Here is a 20,567-nt window from a genome sequence, read left to right as displayed (position 1 = left end):
ATGTTGTTGTGGAGCAATTATACTTGCATATAAATGGTTCAGAAACGTATTCAAGGGTTTATCAGAGTTGAGTAAACTCACTAATTAAGTTAATTATCAGTTCAATTTGGATGTCTGAAGCAATTTTCATTATGCTAAGGAATTTACATTCAGAAAAGTGTCTACTCTTATTCTCCAATATATCTTTATTTTTTCCCATTAGTTTTGTTAGTCTGTTTAGAATTGGAAGTAGTCAGACAGTTGACCTGCCAGGTTTGCATGTTGCTTTGTTGAAGTTATTTTCTTTCTGTTTTAATAAAGCTTCTTGGCATGTCAGAGTTCACACCATTATGCTATGCAATTATTTCCATGTATTTGCTAATTCTTCTTGTTCTCTCCCAGTTGACTTAATAGGGATTTATAGCTGCTTTCATTTCTTGCAGTGACACAGGAGGACACATAGGCAAGAATTTAGTCCCTATAAAACTCTTTCTTTTTTACAGACGTCTGAAATGTTAGAAAAGCAGTACATTTTGTAACTCAGTTTCACTGACAAAACTGAACCCTCAGACTGCAGTTCACATAGTTGCACTTCAGCTTCACCTTCATTGTATTGCACAGAATTTCAGTTTCTTCAAAGAAAAAAAACAAACTATAAGATTTTTTTTTCTTTTTACGTCTTTCTTTTTCACTTATGTCCTGATTAACTTCCGTAAGGAGTTGACAAATATTCTTTCTTATTCATACCTTTTCAAATTGGTGCTCTGAAAGTCTTTTTCTTACCTTGATTAAGTTTGTTCTAGGATGTATGTTTGGGCATCCCTTTCTCTGTTACAATTGGAATACCTGTTTGTACCCATATGCCTTTTTCTACCTCTCCTTACCTTCCTCTTATATTGAATCATTCGTTGCTACTACCACTTTTTTCATTATACCAACATATATCACCAGGTCGTAATTGTCAATCATTCTTCTCTTGATGAACTCCTCTCCAGAAGTGTCTGAACTAATTTAACTTCTTTTCTTCTAAGTTTTCCCTCTGAAACTTTTTCCCATGTAGCTTGTGGAAATGGTGATAGCTACGGACTTTGCAGATTGCATAGAAATATGTTATTTAGCCTTGTTGTCATAAAGACTTCATTATCATTTTTCTCCAAGTTTTTGGTGATGCTACTCTGAAATTCCTGATTGCTATGAGGAAGAGCCACATAATTTTTCTATAGGAACTGAGGAACTAGGATCTATTTGCACAAGAATGTATTTCATTATTTAGCAGCAGCTTGTCACTGGTGATTGAAATCCAGGAATCCTTTAGAGAAATTACCCTCTGGGAGCAAGTGATTCCAACATAGCAGATATATTTTTAAGCAAAATGTTAAGGTTCCCCAGTCTCCACCTTTTTTTCTCTTTGTTGTATGCTGCGAATGCCTCAAGAAATAGTTTTAGCTTTTCAAACAAAATATCTCAGAGAAAGGTAAGCTATTGATAAATGAAAAGCATTTAGAAATACAGTTGCTAGCATTATTAGATTGAAATATAGTGCTTTGTCACAAGATACTGTGTTGTGTATACCATCTTGTATAACAAGATGTGTAACATCATATGTTATGTAATAGCCATCAGTTGCTTTGTAAATAATCTGAGTTTGTTAAATCTGCATAATACTTAAAACATGCATTATTTCTGTTATAAATAAAATAATTATCTTTAAATATGTGAAAACTTAATTACTGTATAGTACACATCAGTTTCAAGTTTCCTTGAAAGCAAACTCAATTAGGGAACCAGACATAATTTCTAGAGTAGAGCATCTTCAAATTATGGTAATGATTTTCTTAAAAAGGGCTTAAACAAAATAAAATTTCCACTTAAGAGAGTATTAGCATCATTTTTGCTTTTGCATTTTTCCCAAGCACTAGATCTGAGAAAAGGCAGGATTTTTAAAAGCATTTGTGTACATTAAATTGGTATGTCGTGCATTTTTATCACTGCTGGTTCAAAATTAGTAGAGAATGTTGTATCTATATAGCATGCTCTGGGAACTCTTCCACCTATAGTCTTTGGAAACTTGGGGCCAAAATAATGTTCCAGAATCTGTTTTAAATAGCTGTGTTGTTTTTGGTTTTTTTTTTTTTTTTTTTTAATTTGTTTTTTGTTTTCAATTAACTGGAGCTGTGTTTTGTGGTTTAGTGAATGTACTGGTTTTAATTCTGTAATAATCAAATTACAGTTCTTATTGTGGGAGAAATTAGTTGTAATTCTTGAAGGAGTCATGTTTATTTACAGTATCACTGAGCTTTTGTGCAGAGGAGAAAAATCTCAACACAGAACTCAGTGTGCAGATTTGAACTGTTGTAGTCAATGGAGCTCCAGTCAGTGGTACATAGAGAATAATGCAGTTAGTCAGCCTTTAGATGCTTGATTCAGTTTTAATGATAGATATCAACAGTTTTAGATGCTGTAATTTATCCTCCTTTTCTTCAGCTACTGACCCAAAAAAGTCTAGGTCCTCTGTCAGACCTACAAGTGTCAAGAGATTTCTTCATTACTGTTGTATATCTCTGACAGTGATCAAAAGCTCTGTGTAAGGAGCTGAATCAAATTCATTACGTGTGCTTAAGGCTGAGTTTCTTTTTTGGTTCCAGCGATATTATGGCCTGAATAAGTGGTTAGACATCCAGAGACATCAGTATTTTAGTTCGGTCATCTTGAACTGAATCTTTTCTATAGTTGCTCATCTAGGGTCTGGTTTATCTTTGGAGGTCTGCAGTTTTCAATTAGGATGGTTCATAAGCTATGACACACTCTACTGAAAAAAAGGGGAAGAAAAAGCAGCAAAAAACTGCAAAACCCCAAACCAAAACTCTCAGGCATTAAAAAACATAAATGCAGAATAAACGCAATTATGTCAAATACACTATTTGAAATTCTCCTTTTCCAGCAGGTGTTCTAAAAGGGGAAAAAGTAAAAGGAAAGCTAACACATTATGTTCTGTCTCATGACAGATCACCTCACTTTGTGTCTTTTGTAATCTTAATGTATACTTTTAATACTTAAAATGAATACATAAGGTCTTTACGTGTTTTGAACCTTGCACTCTGACTAATCATCATCAAAGAAAATAAAAACAATTCCATTTCCAGGTGTTCTAATTTATTGCTCTTTTTACTCTGTGGCTTATTTGAATAATAGTTAACTTTGTTATTTGTCTTTACATTAGGCTGTTTGGAATTATATGTGTGTATGTATGAGCATATATATTTTAGATATTTTTTTTTCAGGGACCCTTGATAATTCAAAATTTGTTGAATTACTTTTGAACATTAATTTTTATTCACACAATTTTTAAGCTGCTGATTGAGGGTTAGTAAATGAGTTCTTTTACTATTTATTTTTAATCATAAGTGCTTTTATAAAGAATATCAGGAAGAAAACATAAGAAAGCAATTTCCCCCAAGTACCCCTCAGAAACTCCAAACTGTAACTGTTCCCTAAAGATACAAATACATATGTAGTTGTCTTCTTAAAATGAAATTTCTAGCAATCTAAGGAATCATTTATATTATGAGACATAAATTCAGGAGAGCAAGAAGTTATAGTCTGAAACTGTTGCTGTCCCAGGTATGGAGAGGAATGGCTTTGTAGAAAACAGAATTCTTATTTGAGCAGAAAAGACTTTATTAATTATAAGAGCTGAAATTATTTCTGGAAAAAAATATCTGATAGCAGTACAGCTATAGAATCCTACACACATGGATACAAGTTAGCCTGTTAGTTTTGATACTGGAGAAAGAAATTAATTTTAAAAAGATGTGTCTTGCTCAAATGCAGTTGAGAACCTAGGAGGAGGATTTCTTTTCTTGTTGTTTACTGTTGTTTTCAGTTTTGGGTTTGTTTGTTTCTTGTATTTTTTTCCCATGAGGAATCCATTTAGGTTTCCTGCAGCATCTGCTTGAAAAGGAGGCAGACAGAAATGAGTCATCTGTAGATAGCATTTAAAATAAGTTGCAGAAAGCTTTCAAACTGAGTACCAAGAGTGGTTTATTAAAAAAAACAAACAAGAAATTCTCCCCATCCCCAACAACCCATCAGACCTAGGATTTTCTGTTTGCTTTTACTTTTTAAAGGAGTAAAAATTCTGTCTTGTTGTACTTGGCTTGTAATTTCTTAATTTGGTGAAGTAGAGCTGAAACTTGCATTTTAGCCAGTCAGTTTATTAGTACTGCATCTGTGAAATGCAGAATATAAGTTCAGAAAATAATGAAAAAAATGCTTAAGGGTTAGTGGAAAGAAGGACTTAAGATAGACCTGCTACTTAAGTGGTTGGCTTGAGATGGTGATTTACTGCATACTGCAGTACAAGGTTCTAAAAATGTTTGTCTACAATTAAATTCTGCCGTATTGAAACTAATGTTTTGTCACTGAAATTAAGGTGGGAACAATTCACTTGAGCATAACTTGGTATCCTGTTCCTCTGATGTCTGAAATTTGTCATGAGTTACTAAGTTGTAAACAGATACCTCACGTTGAGTTCCACAGGTAGTCTGTTTCGATACACTCCAGTGTATGGAGAATTCAATAATAGGTTTATTCAGGAGAAACGTTGGATATAAAACTGTTGACATTTGCTGTATTGAAGAAAATATATTTTCAGTTGGTGAAAGGTGTGTTTACACTGGCATGCTAATTACATATCTATAATTTCAAAGCTTAAATAATGCAATTAAGACAAAGTTTTCAGGACTGCAGTGGCACAGATCAACCAACACAGATTTTCTGGGTATTCACTTGAGTAAGAGCTGGTACAGAAAACTCCATTTGTAGGAAGTGTCTTCTGCTTCTAAGAACTGACTTGTAATAAGTCAGTTTACTGAGATTGGGTGAAGATGTGGTGCAGGATAACATGTAGACGGATACAGGCCCATCAGCCTGACCTCAGTGCCTGGCAGGGTCATGGAACAGATCATCCTCAGTGCAATCACACAGCACCTGCAGGATGGACAACGGATTAGACCCAGCCAGCACGGGTTTAGGAAGGGCAGGTCATGCCAGACCAACCTGATCTCCTTTTATGATCGGGTGACCCATCTGGTGGATGAGGGGAAGGCTGTGGATGTGGTCTACCTGGACTTCAGCAAGGCCTTTGACACCGTCTCCCACAGCATTCTCCTGAAAAAGCTGTCAGCCCACAGCTTGGACAGGAGCACCCTGTGCTGGGTTAAGAACTGACTGGAGGGCTGGGCCCAGAGAGTGGTGCTGAACAGTGCTGCATTCAGTTGGCCGCCGGTCACTAGTGGTGTCCCCCAGGCATCAGTGTTGGGCCCAGTTCTGTTCAATATCTTTACTGATGATTTAGATGAGGGGATTGAGTCCATCATCAGCAAATTTGCAGATGACACTGAGTTGGGGTGGAGTGTGGATCAGCTGAAGGCAGGAGGGCTCTGCAGAGGGACCTGGACAGACTGGAGAGTTGGGCTGATTCCAATGGGATGAGGTTCAACACGGCCAAGTGCTGGGTCCTGCACTTTGGCCACAACAACCCCATGCAGCGCTACAGGCTGGGGACAGAGTGGTTGGGAGAGCAGCCAGGCAGAAAGGGACCTGGGAGTCTGGATTGACAGGAAGCTGAACATGAGCCAGCAGTGTGCCCAGGTAGCCAAGAAGGCCAATGGCATCCTGGCCTGTATCAGGAACAGTGTGGCCAGCAGATCCAAGGAAGGGATTCTGCCCCTGTACTCAACGCTGGTGAGGCCACACCTCAAGTACTGTGTCCAGTTCTGGGCCCCTCAGGTTAGGAAGGATATCAAGGTCCTGGAGCGGGTCCAAAGGAGGGCAACCAGGCTGGTGAAGGGACTTGAGCACAGATCCTATGAGGAGAGGCTGAGGGAGCTGGGGCTGTTCAGCCTGGAGAAGAGGAGGCTCAGAGGAGACCTTATCACTCTCTACAACTACCTGAAAGGAGCTTGGAGCCAGGTGGGGGTTGGTCTCTTTTCCCAGGCAACTCTCAGCAAGACAAGAGGGCATGGTCTTAAGTTGTGCCAGGGGAGGTTTAGGTTGGACATTAGAAAGAATTTCTTTACGGGGAGGGTGATCAGGCATTGGAATGGGCTGCCCCAGGAAGTAGTGGATTCTCCATCCCTAGGGATATTTAAAAAGAGACTGGATGTGGCACTCAGTGCCATGGTCTAGCAACTGCAGAGTAGTGGACCAAGGGTTGGACTTGATGATCTCTGAGGTCCCTTCCAACCCAGTTTATTCTATGATTCTATGATTCTATGTATGTAATACACAAGCAGTTTGGTGTTCAGCATAGGCTGGGGTCCTGATTGTCTTTTTGCAGCCTTTTAAGTTTGCTGTATTCAGTACCTTGTGAGTGCCGACTGCAGAATTTCAAATCTTGACAGTTTTCCACTTGGTGTGGAAATTTTCCCTACTGAGACTTCAGCTTAATTAAAGCTACCTCTGTACAAATACAAGATAGTCTCTACTATCAGCTTTCTTGAATTATTGAAGATTAATTTTAGCATGCTCAATCTACTCCTTTGTAGAGAGACCATAGGCATTCAACCATTATGTAAAACACTGCCATTATAAACTTTATATTAAAGACAGCTGGTGTCTGTGGAAACAAGAGAACATAGTTGAATAAGAGGGAAAACGTTCTACCAATCATGCTGCTCACTTCAGATTGAAGCTTTGGAATCCCTTTTAATGTGTCTTTTGTTTGTTTTTACAACAGGTTTTGCTTAAATTAGTGATTATTAAAATATGTTATTAACATAGTGTGCCTGATCTGTAATGCTTTTGACTTTAGGTCATGAGTATAATTATATCATGAGTCTAACTCTTTAACACTTGCTGTTGTGTGTTGAATGTGCTCACAGGATGAAAGCAATGTCTCCTCCTCCAGCCAGTCTGCTGATTTATTACACTGGACAACATCAAAAACCATGAAGGTGCTGTCTAACACAACTATGACTACAAAAGCCATGCTGCATGCTGTCAGTGATGGACAGTGGTGGAAGAGATCATTAACTTACCTTCGACCATTACATGTAAGGGATTGCTGATGTGTCTGCAGATGTTTACACGTTCACTGATAGATTAGTGTAAAAGCTCAGCTCTTTTATTGGTATCTGATAAGTGAGGACCTCAAATCAATAAGTAAACTAGAGAAATCAAGGGGTTCTTAGCAAAAAAATCACAATGAAAGAAGGTGTCTAAAGCTGTTTTCTTTTCTTGTTTCCTAATCTGTTTTCTCCTGCTTTTTTAGCACAGTGTGTGACAGCATAGTTAAAATTTGGCAGAACTTAAGAACTTTGGTGAAGAAAGCACAGTGAAGTCCACTCTACTGTCATTTTATTTTCAAAGCTGTTCCTTTTCAGTTTCCCTTTTCTACTCTCAAGTGGATTTTCGACAATGTTTAAGATACTGGTTGGTCTCTCTGATAACACTTTTGAGCATGATTCTTTTTTTAAGTATGGACCTCATTCAGCATTGGTTTATGTAATATAGCTCCTGTCTTCCTCCCTACTGAAGTAAATGAGATTTTTGTTTACAGTTGCTTCCCTTCTGAACAGCAGTTACAGACTTTTAATGAGCTTTTTTTTTTATGGCTAGACTCAACTATACTTCCTTTTCTCAGGGCCAAGAATTTGGATATGTATTAAAAAGTGGGCCTGGAGAAAATGCCAGTGTGGAAAAGCAAGGCTGTCATCCATTTTATGAGTCTCTGATTCCTGATCCATATGTTGCAGAAGTAAGTTTCTATCACAGAATTCAGAAGTGTTAGATTTTTGTGGAGAACTTATAATTAATTAAACTATGGATTTCGGATTATTTGTATGACTTAGAAGGATTTGAAATTTTGTGCAATAGTAGCAAAGATCACAGCATTAAACAGAAAGGAAAGCAAAAATGCAGGAGCTGAGGTAGGAAGTTGCATCATATGCATATGCAATTGTGCATATGCATCATATGCAATTGTGTCAATTATCTTATTTCATTTCTAGTCTGAAGTCAGCTATGGCACATACCAGAACAATTCTTTGGAAAGCTTTGCAGAAGTATTGCTGAGAACAGAGAAACTAACAGAAACAAAGAGTGAAGGGAAAGACCTACTCTCAACAACAGAAGGTACGGGTATGGTTTTATTCACTCCTGCATTTCCATAGTAACGATTGGAGAATCTGTGAATGGGTTTAAATAGAGGCAGTTGTGCACAGTAATCTGAATTACTGTCAGTATTTTGTACAAATTATAGCCTAATTCAGTGTCTTACATGGGTAAGTTGTCTTGATGGAAGTACATGCAGTGATTTGAGAGAAGTGGTATTTTTAGGAGTTGCTTAATAAAGACTAGAAATCTGAAAACTGATTTTAAATAAATACTGTTCAGATTTCCTTAGTACTGCATTGTACAGATATTTAAATGGAAATTGGCTGCCTATTGTTAATGCTACCAGAATGTGTGCCTGTTTATTCATTTGTTCAGATTTTGTGCCATTATTTATACATCTTTCCGTACTGAGGGGTCATTACAATATTTTATTTACTAATTAATGCTCAACTGTAGTTTGTGGAGTCATTAGAACTTTTTTGTCTTCTGGAATTTCTGTGTTTTATAGTTGATACATAGTAATTCACTAATTGGAATAGTTTATGTTTTAAAGAAAGTGAAAATCAACAGAACACAAAGCCACCTACAATTGCTTGTCTTTCCTTCTGATTTATTGAATCAGTACAGTGATTCAACCAGTGTTTTTCTCAGGGTATCACAGTGGAGGCAGATCTTTCTTCTTAAGTACATTCTGGCAACTGGGATACCTTTGTGTTGAACTTTCTACAGAAATGTGAATAAAACCATACTGGCTTCTGGCTTTGTATTGTTTCTGTGTTCTTTATCATGGTTGCTCTCTGAAGATTGAAGATAGATTTTTGCTAGTGTGGCAGTCGTTTTAAGTTTGAAGAGAACCAACAATTTCTTACATGTTCCTTGAGTCTTTGCAGTCATGAATTCTCTTGTGAGGGGGAGAAGATGCAGAGCTCAAAATCTTTCCTTCCTCACAGTTATTTTCTGTAGGTAGTTGTAAAAATATATAAATTAACTTTGCTTGTGGCAACTAATTCATCAAGATTTTAATACTAGATGTTTCTAGGGTCCTATTGATTTTGCTGGGATAGGTTAAAATTTAGGTTATTTTGAAAGCTGACAGCTTGCTGTCAGCAGCAAGAAACTACTGGTAGAAGGTATTTGAAGCCTAGAGGATAGATGCTTTAAGGAGAGCCTTCAATTTGTAATAACAGATATATTCCATATAGAGAGGCTCTGTGATGACGTGTCATAAAGAAATTTGGGTTTTGTATCTGGCTGAGGTCCAGTAATCCATTTCAGTCTGATGGCAGATTAATGATAATCTGAAAATTGTAATTGGTCACTCAAGCCTTTCATAAATCATTCTTTGGAACAAAGAATTCACTGGAGGGCCTGTGTTAGTAAAGTAATCAAGTTTCTTGCTTACGTGGCCTCAGCAGTAGTTTGTGTAATGTGGGAACATGGATACTTGAGACTTTCTTTAAATAAACAATGAACCAATGGTTTCTGCTGCTTGTAATTATTATTAGTAATGATAATATTAATATATTAACTAGAATCGCATGCTATTCAATAATATCAGTAATTTCAACAGTATTAATATTATTATTAATAATAATATTTTAATGCTATTTTCCTGGCATACGTACTATTCCTTATGCAGTTTCTCGTGCAGGTCTCAAGATTTTTGAAGTTTTCCCTGGAGCTAATAATTTATATTCTCTACCCCCAAAACAGAATATTAATTGTTTCATGAGAATCTTTATTCTGGAATTGTTTGTTGGAATCCTAGTAGCAACCACAGTGATGCTTGACTTCAATACAGTAGAAGATAACTGCATGAAGGAGAGATCCCATTACTAATTAACAAATCAGGGGTACTCACATGTGTCTGTGGGTTCGTTCTCCTGTTTATGTAATATAAAATATAGTAGAGTTTTTTAATTTAAAAAAAAAAGGTTTGGTATCTATGCTCTAGGAAAAGCAGGTAATTTTAGTGTCAGTTTTGCCAGAAGCATATAATTTTTGTAATCAGAATAATTCTTCTTTGAGGCTTTGATTTTGACTGTGTCCTTGTGCTGGTATTTATGTTTGCAGTATGTGAAATTACCTGGTTTTGGTATTTCACAGATCTCATGTAAAATTCATATGATACCTGCAGCTTACTTTATTTTCTTTATTGCAACAAAAGTTTTTAATACGGCTTGTGTTCATTGGTGACTGAATTAGGGCTCAAACTGGAAGAGAACACATTTTGTATCATTCCTCTGGTTGGTGGCTTCATTTACATTACATTGCTGCCTTGATCTTACAAGCAAAAGATTTACTTGTAAATCAGTACAGGTGATATTTTTTGTGGTGTTGTTTAGCATTTATTACTGCATAGTAATGTTTTTTTTTGGTTAATCCATCAAACACTTTGCCTGGAAGTCAAGGTAAAGCTGTGCTGCAGTTTAATTACATGTTACCTGTTTCTGGATTGCACTGATAATTGTTCAGTTAAGTATGTATAGAGTGCTCCAATCTACTCTCTAATAAAATACAGTTACACTGAAAATGTTTCATAAGCACTACTTTGCCTGGAAGTCAAGGTAAAGCTGTGCTGCAGTTTAATTACATATTACCTGTTTCTGGATTGCACTGATAATTGTTTAATTAAGTATGTATAGAGCGCTCCAATCTACTGTGTAATAAAATACAGTTACACTGAAAATACTTCATAAGCTAACTGTCAAGACTAGATAGGTCAATAATCAAAGCTTTATTTCCACTCCCTATATGTTGCAGTTCTGCTACAACTAGCAAGTGATGCTTTACCAAACGATACAGCCTTGTCTCTCGCCTATCTACTTGCACTGCCACAGGTATGTTGATAATAATTTTGTTTGTATTGATTTAAATAGGGAAGACTATTTGTGGCGTTTCAAAATTCCAAATGTAATTTCCTTAGGATTTTAAAATTTAAGTCTTTGAATTCATTTAAATACTTCGGTTGATTGGGCTGGTGCATTTAATGGAAGTTCTGAACAAATGCTGCTGGACTGGCTTATCAGCATGGCACTGGTAAAAAGACACATTCTCTTACTTGAAGTAACAGTTGGGCCACCTGACTGACAATTCTAAAGTAGCTTAGAGATATGGATAATAATTTTGTGGTATTGAAACAGTAAACCTGTATTTGGAAAATCATTTTGGTTAGGTGCTTGTGCAAGGGGAGAAAAACATCATAATGTGGAGTTATCTGTGTGTTTGGAAGTTTACTTTGTACCAGAAAAACATAGAGCTATTTCTAAATCCCAGCAAGTAGCTTTTCACAAAGTTTGTGCACTTGATGTTGTGTGCTTGCTAATTCTTTCATCTAAATTAATGCTTTCTTTCTCCTAGGTGGTAGATGCCAACAAATGCTTTGAAAAGCAATTACATTCTGCATTATCTCTCCAGCTGGCAAGTTATTACTATAGCCTGCAGATCTATGCTCGTCTGGCACCATGTTTCAAGGACAAATGCCACCCTCTCTACAGGGTTAGTACTCTTTCTTTTTAAAATCATACTCATTAATGTGCAGCATTAAAGCTATTCTAAAAAGCCAGTACATGAGTTAAGTCTGTTAAGGAGCTGATCTGACTTACACTGTGAGCAGCCTGTTAAGTTGCACATAATTATTCTTCCACAGCGCTGTAAACAGACAAGTACTTCACAATTTGTTTAAGAGTTTTTGAAGCACAATATCAAGTGTCATTTATAGATAATAGCACTATCAGTCTTCAAAGTAGCTTATAAACACTGAGCAATAATGAGCATAGCCTATGCTGTCATCTTGCAATGATGATACAATACAGGATTTCCTAGGAAGAGTCAAGTATCCATTTAAACGAGACATGCTGTTCAAAAAGTTTCCATAGGCTTCCTTGACATGTGTTGTTTTGCATTTCAGTTTAGACATGATGTTTTTCAAAATTCCTCCTCATTCGTTGATGAATTTGTTGTTTTCCTTTGGCAACTGTCTCTTTTTGAAATGGCACAGCTTTTCTTCCTGCTCATCATGTGATTATATTAGTTCTACTCTGAACTCTAAATGAATGGAAGAGGTGACATTAAAAGGTTAAATAAGGAACCAGTTGCCATTCCTACCAAGATACCTGAGTAAAAACTTTTCTTTGCCACTTGAGGAGAGCCTTTCTGACTTTACACCAGTTCTTTCCTCTTGTACAGAAGATCTGGACTGGTTTTCAGCCTAGTTTTGCATTAGAGCTAAAAGAATACTTCTAGTCACAAGTTTTCTGAAAAGAGAGACCATAATCACCACCATGAATGAGAGGTGATTTTTTTTTTTCTGTGTTCAGAATGACTTCTGAATTATAGAAGAAAGCCTGTTTTATTATTAGCCCAGTTCTGCAATTAGGCAGTTTTCTGTGGTCCTGCTGTGATTTGCATTCAACTATCTTCTGTTTAGAAGCTATAGAAAAGCTCAGCCCACAACTGAAATGTGTGGGTCTTGCAAAATATGTTGGTTGTGAGGGTTAATTCATATTTGTTAAGTAGCTTTTTTTGAGCTTAGGTTCACCTGCTGCAAGGCACCCTTGGTGAAAAACAGATTTTTCTTTTATTTCAGCTTTTTTAGTCTTTTATGAAAATAGCTATGACATAAAATATAAGAAAGACAATGGTGAAAGAACTGTTAAAAATTTAACTTTCTGCTTCAATTGCTGTTTATTTAGCAAAGTCTTACGAGTAGCACAGTGCAGTTTATCTCATACTGATGTGATTTTGGGCAAAATCAGAGAATGTTTTGTAGAAGCTATATTTATTTTTTATTTAGGTCTTTACAAGGATGGGAATCACTTTCTTCATAGCAGCCCCTGTGGTGCTGTGCTTTGATTTTGGTAACTAGTGTTTGGCTGCTGCTGAACCCTGCTTGCACAGCATGGGGGCTGTCTCCCCACTGCCACTCTGGTTCACCACTCACTATCCACCCAAGTCTTAAAGAGTGAGAAGAAAAGCTGCACAGCTTAGCAAGAAATTTGCTGTATAGCTTTTCCTGCTAACAGTTATCTCCTCCTTTGTTCTATCCTGGTGATCTGATAAGTGACCAGGATAAATATATCTGGGGGATTTACTCTAGAAAGTAGTGAAAAACTTTAAGTGCCCTAAGGTTAATTAGTGTTTTGTTCTTGTCCTCATGATAGTACTCTAATGTTAAGGTGTTTCTGTGGTTTTTGAGAAGAGTATTTTACTGACCTTTTTTAGAGTATTTTACTGAGCTTTTTCTTTGATTGCTGTGCAACAGTTTTAACAAATACTGCTAAATTGCAGAGGATAATGGGATTTTGAAAATAGATGAGGAAAGTTGCTGTTAGCAGAAGATTCTTAGGCATTTATTTTTTTCCCTGTACCTTTAATTTTCATTGAAGAAAAAAAAAATTGATTCCTATCGCCTTGTACTTAGCAACTGGCAATATGTTGAAATACTAACCTTAGAGATCCTTCTTAATGATTCTTTTGATGCAACCTAGAGTTGGTGAAGAAGCTGGGGGTTCAGTTTGACAGAGTTAAGTAGCCTGAAATAACTGGCTTTTGAGTCACTGTGTGAAAGGGTGCATTTATGCAGTAAACTTGTGCTTTCTTTTTCTGTTGCTTGCTGCTTAGCGAAACCTCTTACCAATCTCTTGGTGAGAGGCAGAATTAGGTCTGATTGTACCTCACATAAATGCTCTGTCTACAAAGTAGGGATTTTTTTCTTCTGGTTCTGTTTTGTTTTGTTTCTATCTGTTTTTATTGTGTATTTCAGTTCTTTTGCTGCTTGTTTTTATTCCTGTCATTGCTAGAACCTTGTTTCTGTCTATATGCATGTTCCTTCCCAGGATGGTCTTCAGCCTCTCTTATCACCCTGACCGCAGTGGCATCCTGTAGGCTTGAAGTGCATTAAGTGCAATTATGTCACGTGTGTCTTAATCTCTTTCAGCTCCTTTCCTACTGGGGAGAAACAAAGCATGTAGAACAGTTTTTAAATTGTTAGATGTTGATACATGTTAATCTTTATTTTTGTATTAGTGAAAGCAAGGTCAAAATTTAGAGGGCTTTAAACTTGGGACTGAATTTTTAAAACTTGGGGTGATGTTACAAGTGTTCGTTCTGCAAGCTTGACCTGGCTCCCAAGGCAGTTCTGTTGCTTATTTGTGTAAGGTCGACCTCAATTATAAGTACAGTTTTATTAAGCCAGAGAAGCAGAACTCCCAGACACAGTCCTTGTACTACATCTTTAGGTAATACTCTGAATGTAGGAAATAAGAAATTAATTTGACTGAAATAAATACTGTATACAGGAGGATAAATACAGTATACAGGAGGAGGGAAAGGGACAGATCTGATGAGCTACCAGATGCATTACCCATGTTGTCTGAAGTCTGGTGACTTTAGCCTTATTACACAACACTGCAGTGCAGCTAGAAATCTCTACATATATGAGGTAATCTCATTAGAAATCAAATGCATGTTAAATAGTTCCATGTTGGTTTCTGTTTAATAATTAATCTTAAATCTCAAGTCTCAAATTGGGTTTGTGTACAGTAAGTTTTACTTGAGTCTATTAACTTTGACTGCAGTACTGATTAACTGTGCCAGTCTTGTTTCATTTTATTTTTTGACGTTCAATTTTTTATCTGTAAACTCAGTGGCTAGTGCTTTCTATGACAGATAAAAAAATGTTAGTGTTCTTCATAGTTGGCTTAGGATTGACTTACGGCTTGGCTTTCTTTACTTTTATTACTATTTTGAGTCCTAATTTCAGCTGCCAGTTCCTCTTTGACCCTTCTTTATGTTCAGTGAATGATGCTGAAAGCTATCAGATTTCTTTTGACAGTGTGATTTCCTCTCTTTGCTTTACTGTCTGCATTTCTGTTGGGTGTTCTTTATCAAGTTCCAGTTTCTTTGCTGGTTTAAGTTGCTCCAGGTCCTTCTCATGCTGCTGTTTACGCCCAGCACTCCCCGTCTTCTTATATAGCACACCATTTGCTTGCACATGTGCAGATATTATTGCACATTAATATTGGGGGATATCCCAACTGTCATTTGCTATATGCTTCTATTTCAAAAGTCCAGTTCAGATCTGATGGTTCCAAAAGGAAAACTGGGAGAGCTGAGAGTGTATTCTTCAGTATATGTTGTGCTATTCCCTCGTCCTTAGACTTGTGTGTGGAGTCTGTGGGCGAGAGGAGAACCAGAGAGAGGAAGGGCAGTGGAGGAAGGCACCACAGAATAATGGGGCTGCTTTGAAGGGGCCCTAAAGACCATCTAGTTCCAACCCTTCTGCCATGTGCAGGGACACCTCCCATTAGACCAGGTTGCTCAAAGCCCCACCCAACCTGGCTTTGAACACTTTCAGGGATGAGGCATCCACAACTTCTCTGGATAACCTGTGCCAGTGTCCCACCACCCTCATAGTGAAGAGTTTCTTCCTAATGTCCAACCTAAATCTATTCTCTTCCAGTTTAAAGCCTTTACCTTATAAAAGACCCTTCCAGCTTTCCTGTAGGCCCCCTTCAGGTACTGGAAGGCTACAGGTCTTCCTGCAGCCTTCTCTTCTCCAGCCTGAAACCAAACTGTCTTGACCTTTGTACAAGAAGCACTCCAGCCCTCTGATCATTTCTGTGGCTCTCTGCACTCGCTGCAACAGCTCCATATTCTTTGTGTGTTAGGGGCTGAAGAACTGGACTCCAAGTAGGGTCTCACAAGAGTAGAGGGCAGGAATCACCTCCCTGGACCTGCTGGCCACATGGTTTTAGATGCAGCCCAGGATACAGTTGGCTTTCTGGGCTGTGAGCACACGTTGATAGCTCACACTGAGCTCCTTGCGTTGCAGTGGTTTTTTCCACTCTCATACAGGGTTTTTTTGTTTTTTTGTTGTTGGTTGGTTTGGTTTTGGGTTTTTTTGTTTGTTTTTTGGTTTTTGGGTTTTTCTATAAGATTCGTTGATGCACCTTAGCCTGCTATTTAATTTCACATTTGTCTTCCTTGAGAACTGACAGATAAAAGCCATCTGTTTTGGTGGTTTGCAAGCCCATTACTTACCTAATTGGCCTGACACTTGCCAGGTGTTTTCTTCCCCCACATCTTCAGCAGTGAGGGCTGACAAAAAGCTGTCACTAATTTCCTCTTCTATGAACTTATCTATGAGTGCCTCTTTCACACCTTGTCACTAAGTTTTCCTGCCACTTTATCTTCCTAATTTTGAGTGACTTCTCAAATTTTTTTGTTGTCTCAAGAAAGACACTTTTAAAAAAAATGAATGAATATCTAAAGCAGAAATTGAAAGTTCTTTAAGCACAACAGCATTTGAAGGCTTAAAGCTCAAGTATGCTCTCCTGAACTAGCAGTAATTGTGGATGTTTTTGAACTTCTTCCAATATGACCCTTTTAAATAGTAATCCAGCAATTAGTGATGCTGCAATCAGATTGTGATAACTGTGTTCCTTTGGCTGAGGTGTGTTTGATAGAGATAAGCCAGTGTTTCATGTATCCTCATTTTATTTTGTTAAGCATGCCACACTACAAAGTATTGCCATTCTAACTTGGGACCAAATAATATGTAAGTGACTCAGAAATTAGCTGTTGTGAAACAGTTGTGTTTTGCTTCTTTATTTTGCCCCAGTTTTATTTCATCAAGATAAATTGTGCTTTAAAAAAAAAAGATGGTTACTATGTTGCTTATTTTTATTTGTCGAGGTTTATATAAACTTTTCTGTTAAATCTTTCTGAAAGCAGAGCAAGTGGTGTTCTTGACCCAGCCATTCAGAAATACACTTTTAGAAAAGAGGATCTTCAAACTGCTTTTTCATTTCAGCAGAGGTTTTAGGTGGACCTTGCCTGTGTTCTGTGCCCTCCCCTCCCCATCCCTCTCCTCCCCTCTCCTTCAGCAGTACCAGATATTAGAAACTATGTTAATTTAACTTAAACCTAATGGCTTTGTTTGGGCTTACAAGTCACTTTCTCGTCATTGTTTCTTCTGCTTCTGGCTCCTACAAGACCATGTGTTAACTTCTGTGAATGTATCACCTGCCAGGAAGTTACCGTCTTTAGAATGAATTCAGGGTAATTTCTGGTACGTGTAGATACTAATATTCAGAAGTCTACAAATACTACTGATGCTACAGATACCTGGGTTAACTATAGTTTAATTTTGTGATGGATGGCTGTTAGACATTAAAGCAAATTGTATAGCTGGAATTAAATTTGTTAACTGCTTTTCCTTCCCAGCTTGAAGTATTCTGATAGTTCTAGCTGTTGTTTCTCATACAAAGAGATGTTTTATTCTTATTAGACTCCAGTTTTTAAAAAGGATATTTTTCCATGCTTTTTTAGATTGTGTATTCTAAGCATATTTCTCTTCACAAAGAATGTTGACATGAAATGTTTACAATTTGAATTGTTATCATAGATCCTTATGGCCTGATTTTGGAAGAAAGCAGAACTTGGCAAATAAAGTTAATTAGTTGCAGTTTCATTTCAATGGCAAGTGCTAATTTACAAAATGTTTACTTGTTTTTTCCTATTTTTCAATTCATCAGCCTTATGGTTTTGGCTGTGACTTTTTAATTTTTCTATTAGGTTATCCTAATTTCACTGTAAAAGCATGAGTTTTCTTTTCACTACTTGCCCTGTAAACTCAAATAAACCTTTTAAGTTAGGACCAGCTGTAAACCCCTAAGCAGAAGCCCTCAGCCGTGTGTGTAATCTGCATTTTGTACAACATATTTAAGTTGTGTCTATATAACATGAAAGTATGGCAGTGTTTTAAACTTGGCCACTTTTAAGAGAGAGCTAATGGTACTACTGGCTTTAAAGTGTGATCCAGGAGCATTTGTTTCATACAGCCACTCTTTTGGAATGAAAATTGAAAACCTCCAGTTTTAGTTCTTGGAAAAAAGAGAAGTATGGATGAAATCTATAGTGAAGATGAAAAAGGAAGCTAGGGATTTGAGTGCACAGCTGCATTTCTGCATCTGCAGATTCCAGACCTGTGTTTCTGAATACAGTAGGAAAATACTTGTTTGCATCACCCATGTATGATACTCTAGTGACAAACAGTTTTAAGAGCATGAACAGGCTCAAAAATCCTTATATAATCCTTATATCTAAATATACTCAGGACATTGGCATATGTTACAAAAATTCGATAGACCACTTAAGATTATAAATCTGAACTAGAAAACTTCTAATACTGCCTGAATGTGTAACACCTATCTGTAGGTTTGATAATTGAGGATGTATTACTCATCTCATCATCTCATCTCGCCTCATCTCACTCCACTTGCATTTTTTCTTTGTGCAACTTTATTCTGATGCACTTTGTAGCTTATGAAAGGTATCCTAGTAGGTATCCTCATACTATAGAATCATAGAATGTCAGGTTGACAGGACCTCAAGGATCATCTGCTCCAGTCCTTATTATTGCTTATATTTTTATATACCAGAACCCTGCAGAGCTTGGACTTAAAACTTTCCAAGTTGGGGGAATTTGCTACTTCCCCCAGGAGGCCATTCAAATGTCTGACTGTCCTTAGAGTGAAAAATCTTCCTCTTGTCTTCAAACAGAATCTTTCCAGGAGCAACTTGTGCCCATTGCCCCCTGTCTTGTCCATGTGACTCCTTGTAAATAGGGATGTAAATACATCTTCTTTGTAGCTGCCCCTTAGGTTCTGGAACATTGTAATAAGGTCTCCCCTAAGCCTTTTCTTCTCAAGGCTGAACAAACCCAGTCTTAGCTTCTCCTCGTATGTCAGGTGCTCCAGTTCTCTGATCATATGTTAAGTTGGAGTGATTTCTCACTTACTGCTTCCTGTATTCATTTAAGAAATAGTTGGAAAGCTGATCCAGTACAAATCAATGTTGTCACCCAACAATATAAACAGCTGCAGCAGTGGGAAGTCAAAATACAGGGATACTGAAACTTGTCTTGAGTGATGTGACATTACATGTTTTATTTCTGTAACATCCTGATCTTCCTTCTCAGCCATACACTAGCTTTGGCTTTTAGTAGTTGAAATGTTAGACAGCTATGATCTGAGAGGTAGGCCTCCCCAGATTCATGTGATTCCATATCCAAGGTGATGCTGCCTTGGAACAAGACAACAGACTCAGTTGATGGCAAGTGTCATTAATTTGATCAATGAAAAATTGTCCTATGAGTAATGGATTTACTTCTTGAGTGAACTACTTTCTTGTAAACTTCTTTTTCCTTCTTTGGTATGTGAGGAAAAGTGTTGCCTATACATGCTTCTCTTTACTCTTCTCTTTTTCTTTTATTCCTGCCTCCCCTTCCATCAAATTTATAGCGCATTGAATCTCTTGCTACAGGGATTGTTGCAGTTGGTAGAGATTAGACAGGGTTCTCCTCTCTGAAATAAAAGTGCATTCCAGAGGTGTAGTTTGCTTTCTTTACAAGTGCAGCCACTAGAGGCAGTATAGTGACCAAAATGCACCTGTGTCTAGCAGGAATTTTACACTTTGTTCCCTGGTATCTCTTACTTAACACATGTCCTGTCATCTCCTGGTTTTGCTAACCGTTAAGATTTTGCTTGGTGTATTTATCTTCCATCTTTTTCTCTGGACAACTTAAGCTGGTTTAGAACAAATCTGATGTTACAAGGATCTGGACAAAACTAACACATCCTGTGCCTTCCCATTCAAATTCCTGTGTTCACTGTGGTTGCAGCTTTTGATGATTACAAATAGTCTGCAGCTCAAAGATGATGGAAATGTTCTGTGACTCATATCGAGAAACCTCCACAACATCAGTTATGTATTCTGGGAGATTACAAGTGGATTAACCTCTATGATTTAAGCAGCTTTTCTCATCAGTGTTCCTCACCATTTTTGTATTACAGTCTGAAGATCATTTACGTTAAAAAAAATAAATGAAAGAATATTCCTTTTTTAGAATAAATGGAAATAGTCTTAAAAATAAGTAAACCAACTAAATCACCTCACAGTGATCGAATAATATTTCAACAATGGGTTTTATGTAGAGCTTTTTATTACTTCTACCTATTAGTATAGCTGTAAAATTGTTGCTGCTTCCTGAGAAGAAGAACAGGCTCAGATTATTTTCTTTCCCTGATATGTATTACAGAGTTAAGTCTTCTAAAGAGATTTGAAAGAAAAAAGAAATAGCAATTACCCAGGAAACAAAATAAAATTGAATTGAAGTTTACTTTAGGGATCAGGATAAAGAAATTCCAAGATCAGAACTTATCTCTTTTTAAAACCAGTGTTGCTTTTATAATACCATAGTGACATGCAGGTTCTGAAGGGCTTCACAAGGCTTCCCTGATAAGGGAAGGGAAGTTTTGTTCAGATGTCTGTCTAGAAGTAAGGAGGAGATACACCTGGCAAAGCAGAAAGAATTGTGCACCTAGGCAGGATTTGTAAGTGTCTTAAAGACTCTGAAAACCATCAAAGATAAAAATGTAGTTACAGTCGGGGATTTTTTCCCGTGT

At 37.2% G+C, this 20,567-nt stretch overlaps 1 protein-coding gene across 1 annotated transcript in view; it reads left to right on the top strand.

Annotated features, from left to right (window-relative positions):
* Window positions 1-20,567, top strand: part of NBAS (NBAS subunit of NRZ tethering complex) — a 158,697-nt gene that overhangs the window by 73,110 nt on the left and 65,020 nt on the right. Inside the window, exons 36-40 of the mRNA XM_030447262.1 lie at window positions 6,864-7,034; window positions 7,625-7,738; window positions 7,992-8,115; window positions 10,861-10,937; window positions 11,458-11,595. Coding sequence (XP_030303122.1) covers window positions 6,864-7,034; window positions 7,625-7,738; window positions 7,992-8,115; window positions 10,861-10,937; window positions 11,458-11,595 — 624 coding nt within the window. The remainder of the gene's footprint in view (window positions 1-6,863; window positions 7,035-7,624; window positions 7,739-7,991; window positions 8,116-10,860; window positions 10,938-11,457; window positions 11,596-20,567) is intronic.

Source organism: Calypte anna, chromosome 3 (genome assembly GCF_003957555.1).
Source record: "Calypte anna isolate BGI_N300 chromosome 3, bCalAnn1_v1.p, whole genome shotgun sequence".
Taxonomy (NCBI): Eukaryota; Metazoa; Chordata; class Aves; order Apodiformes; family Trochilidae; genus Calypte; species Calypte anna.
Note: the sequence above shows the minus strand (reverse complement) of the source record. Positions and strands in the feature narration are given on the sequence as shown.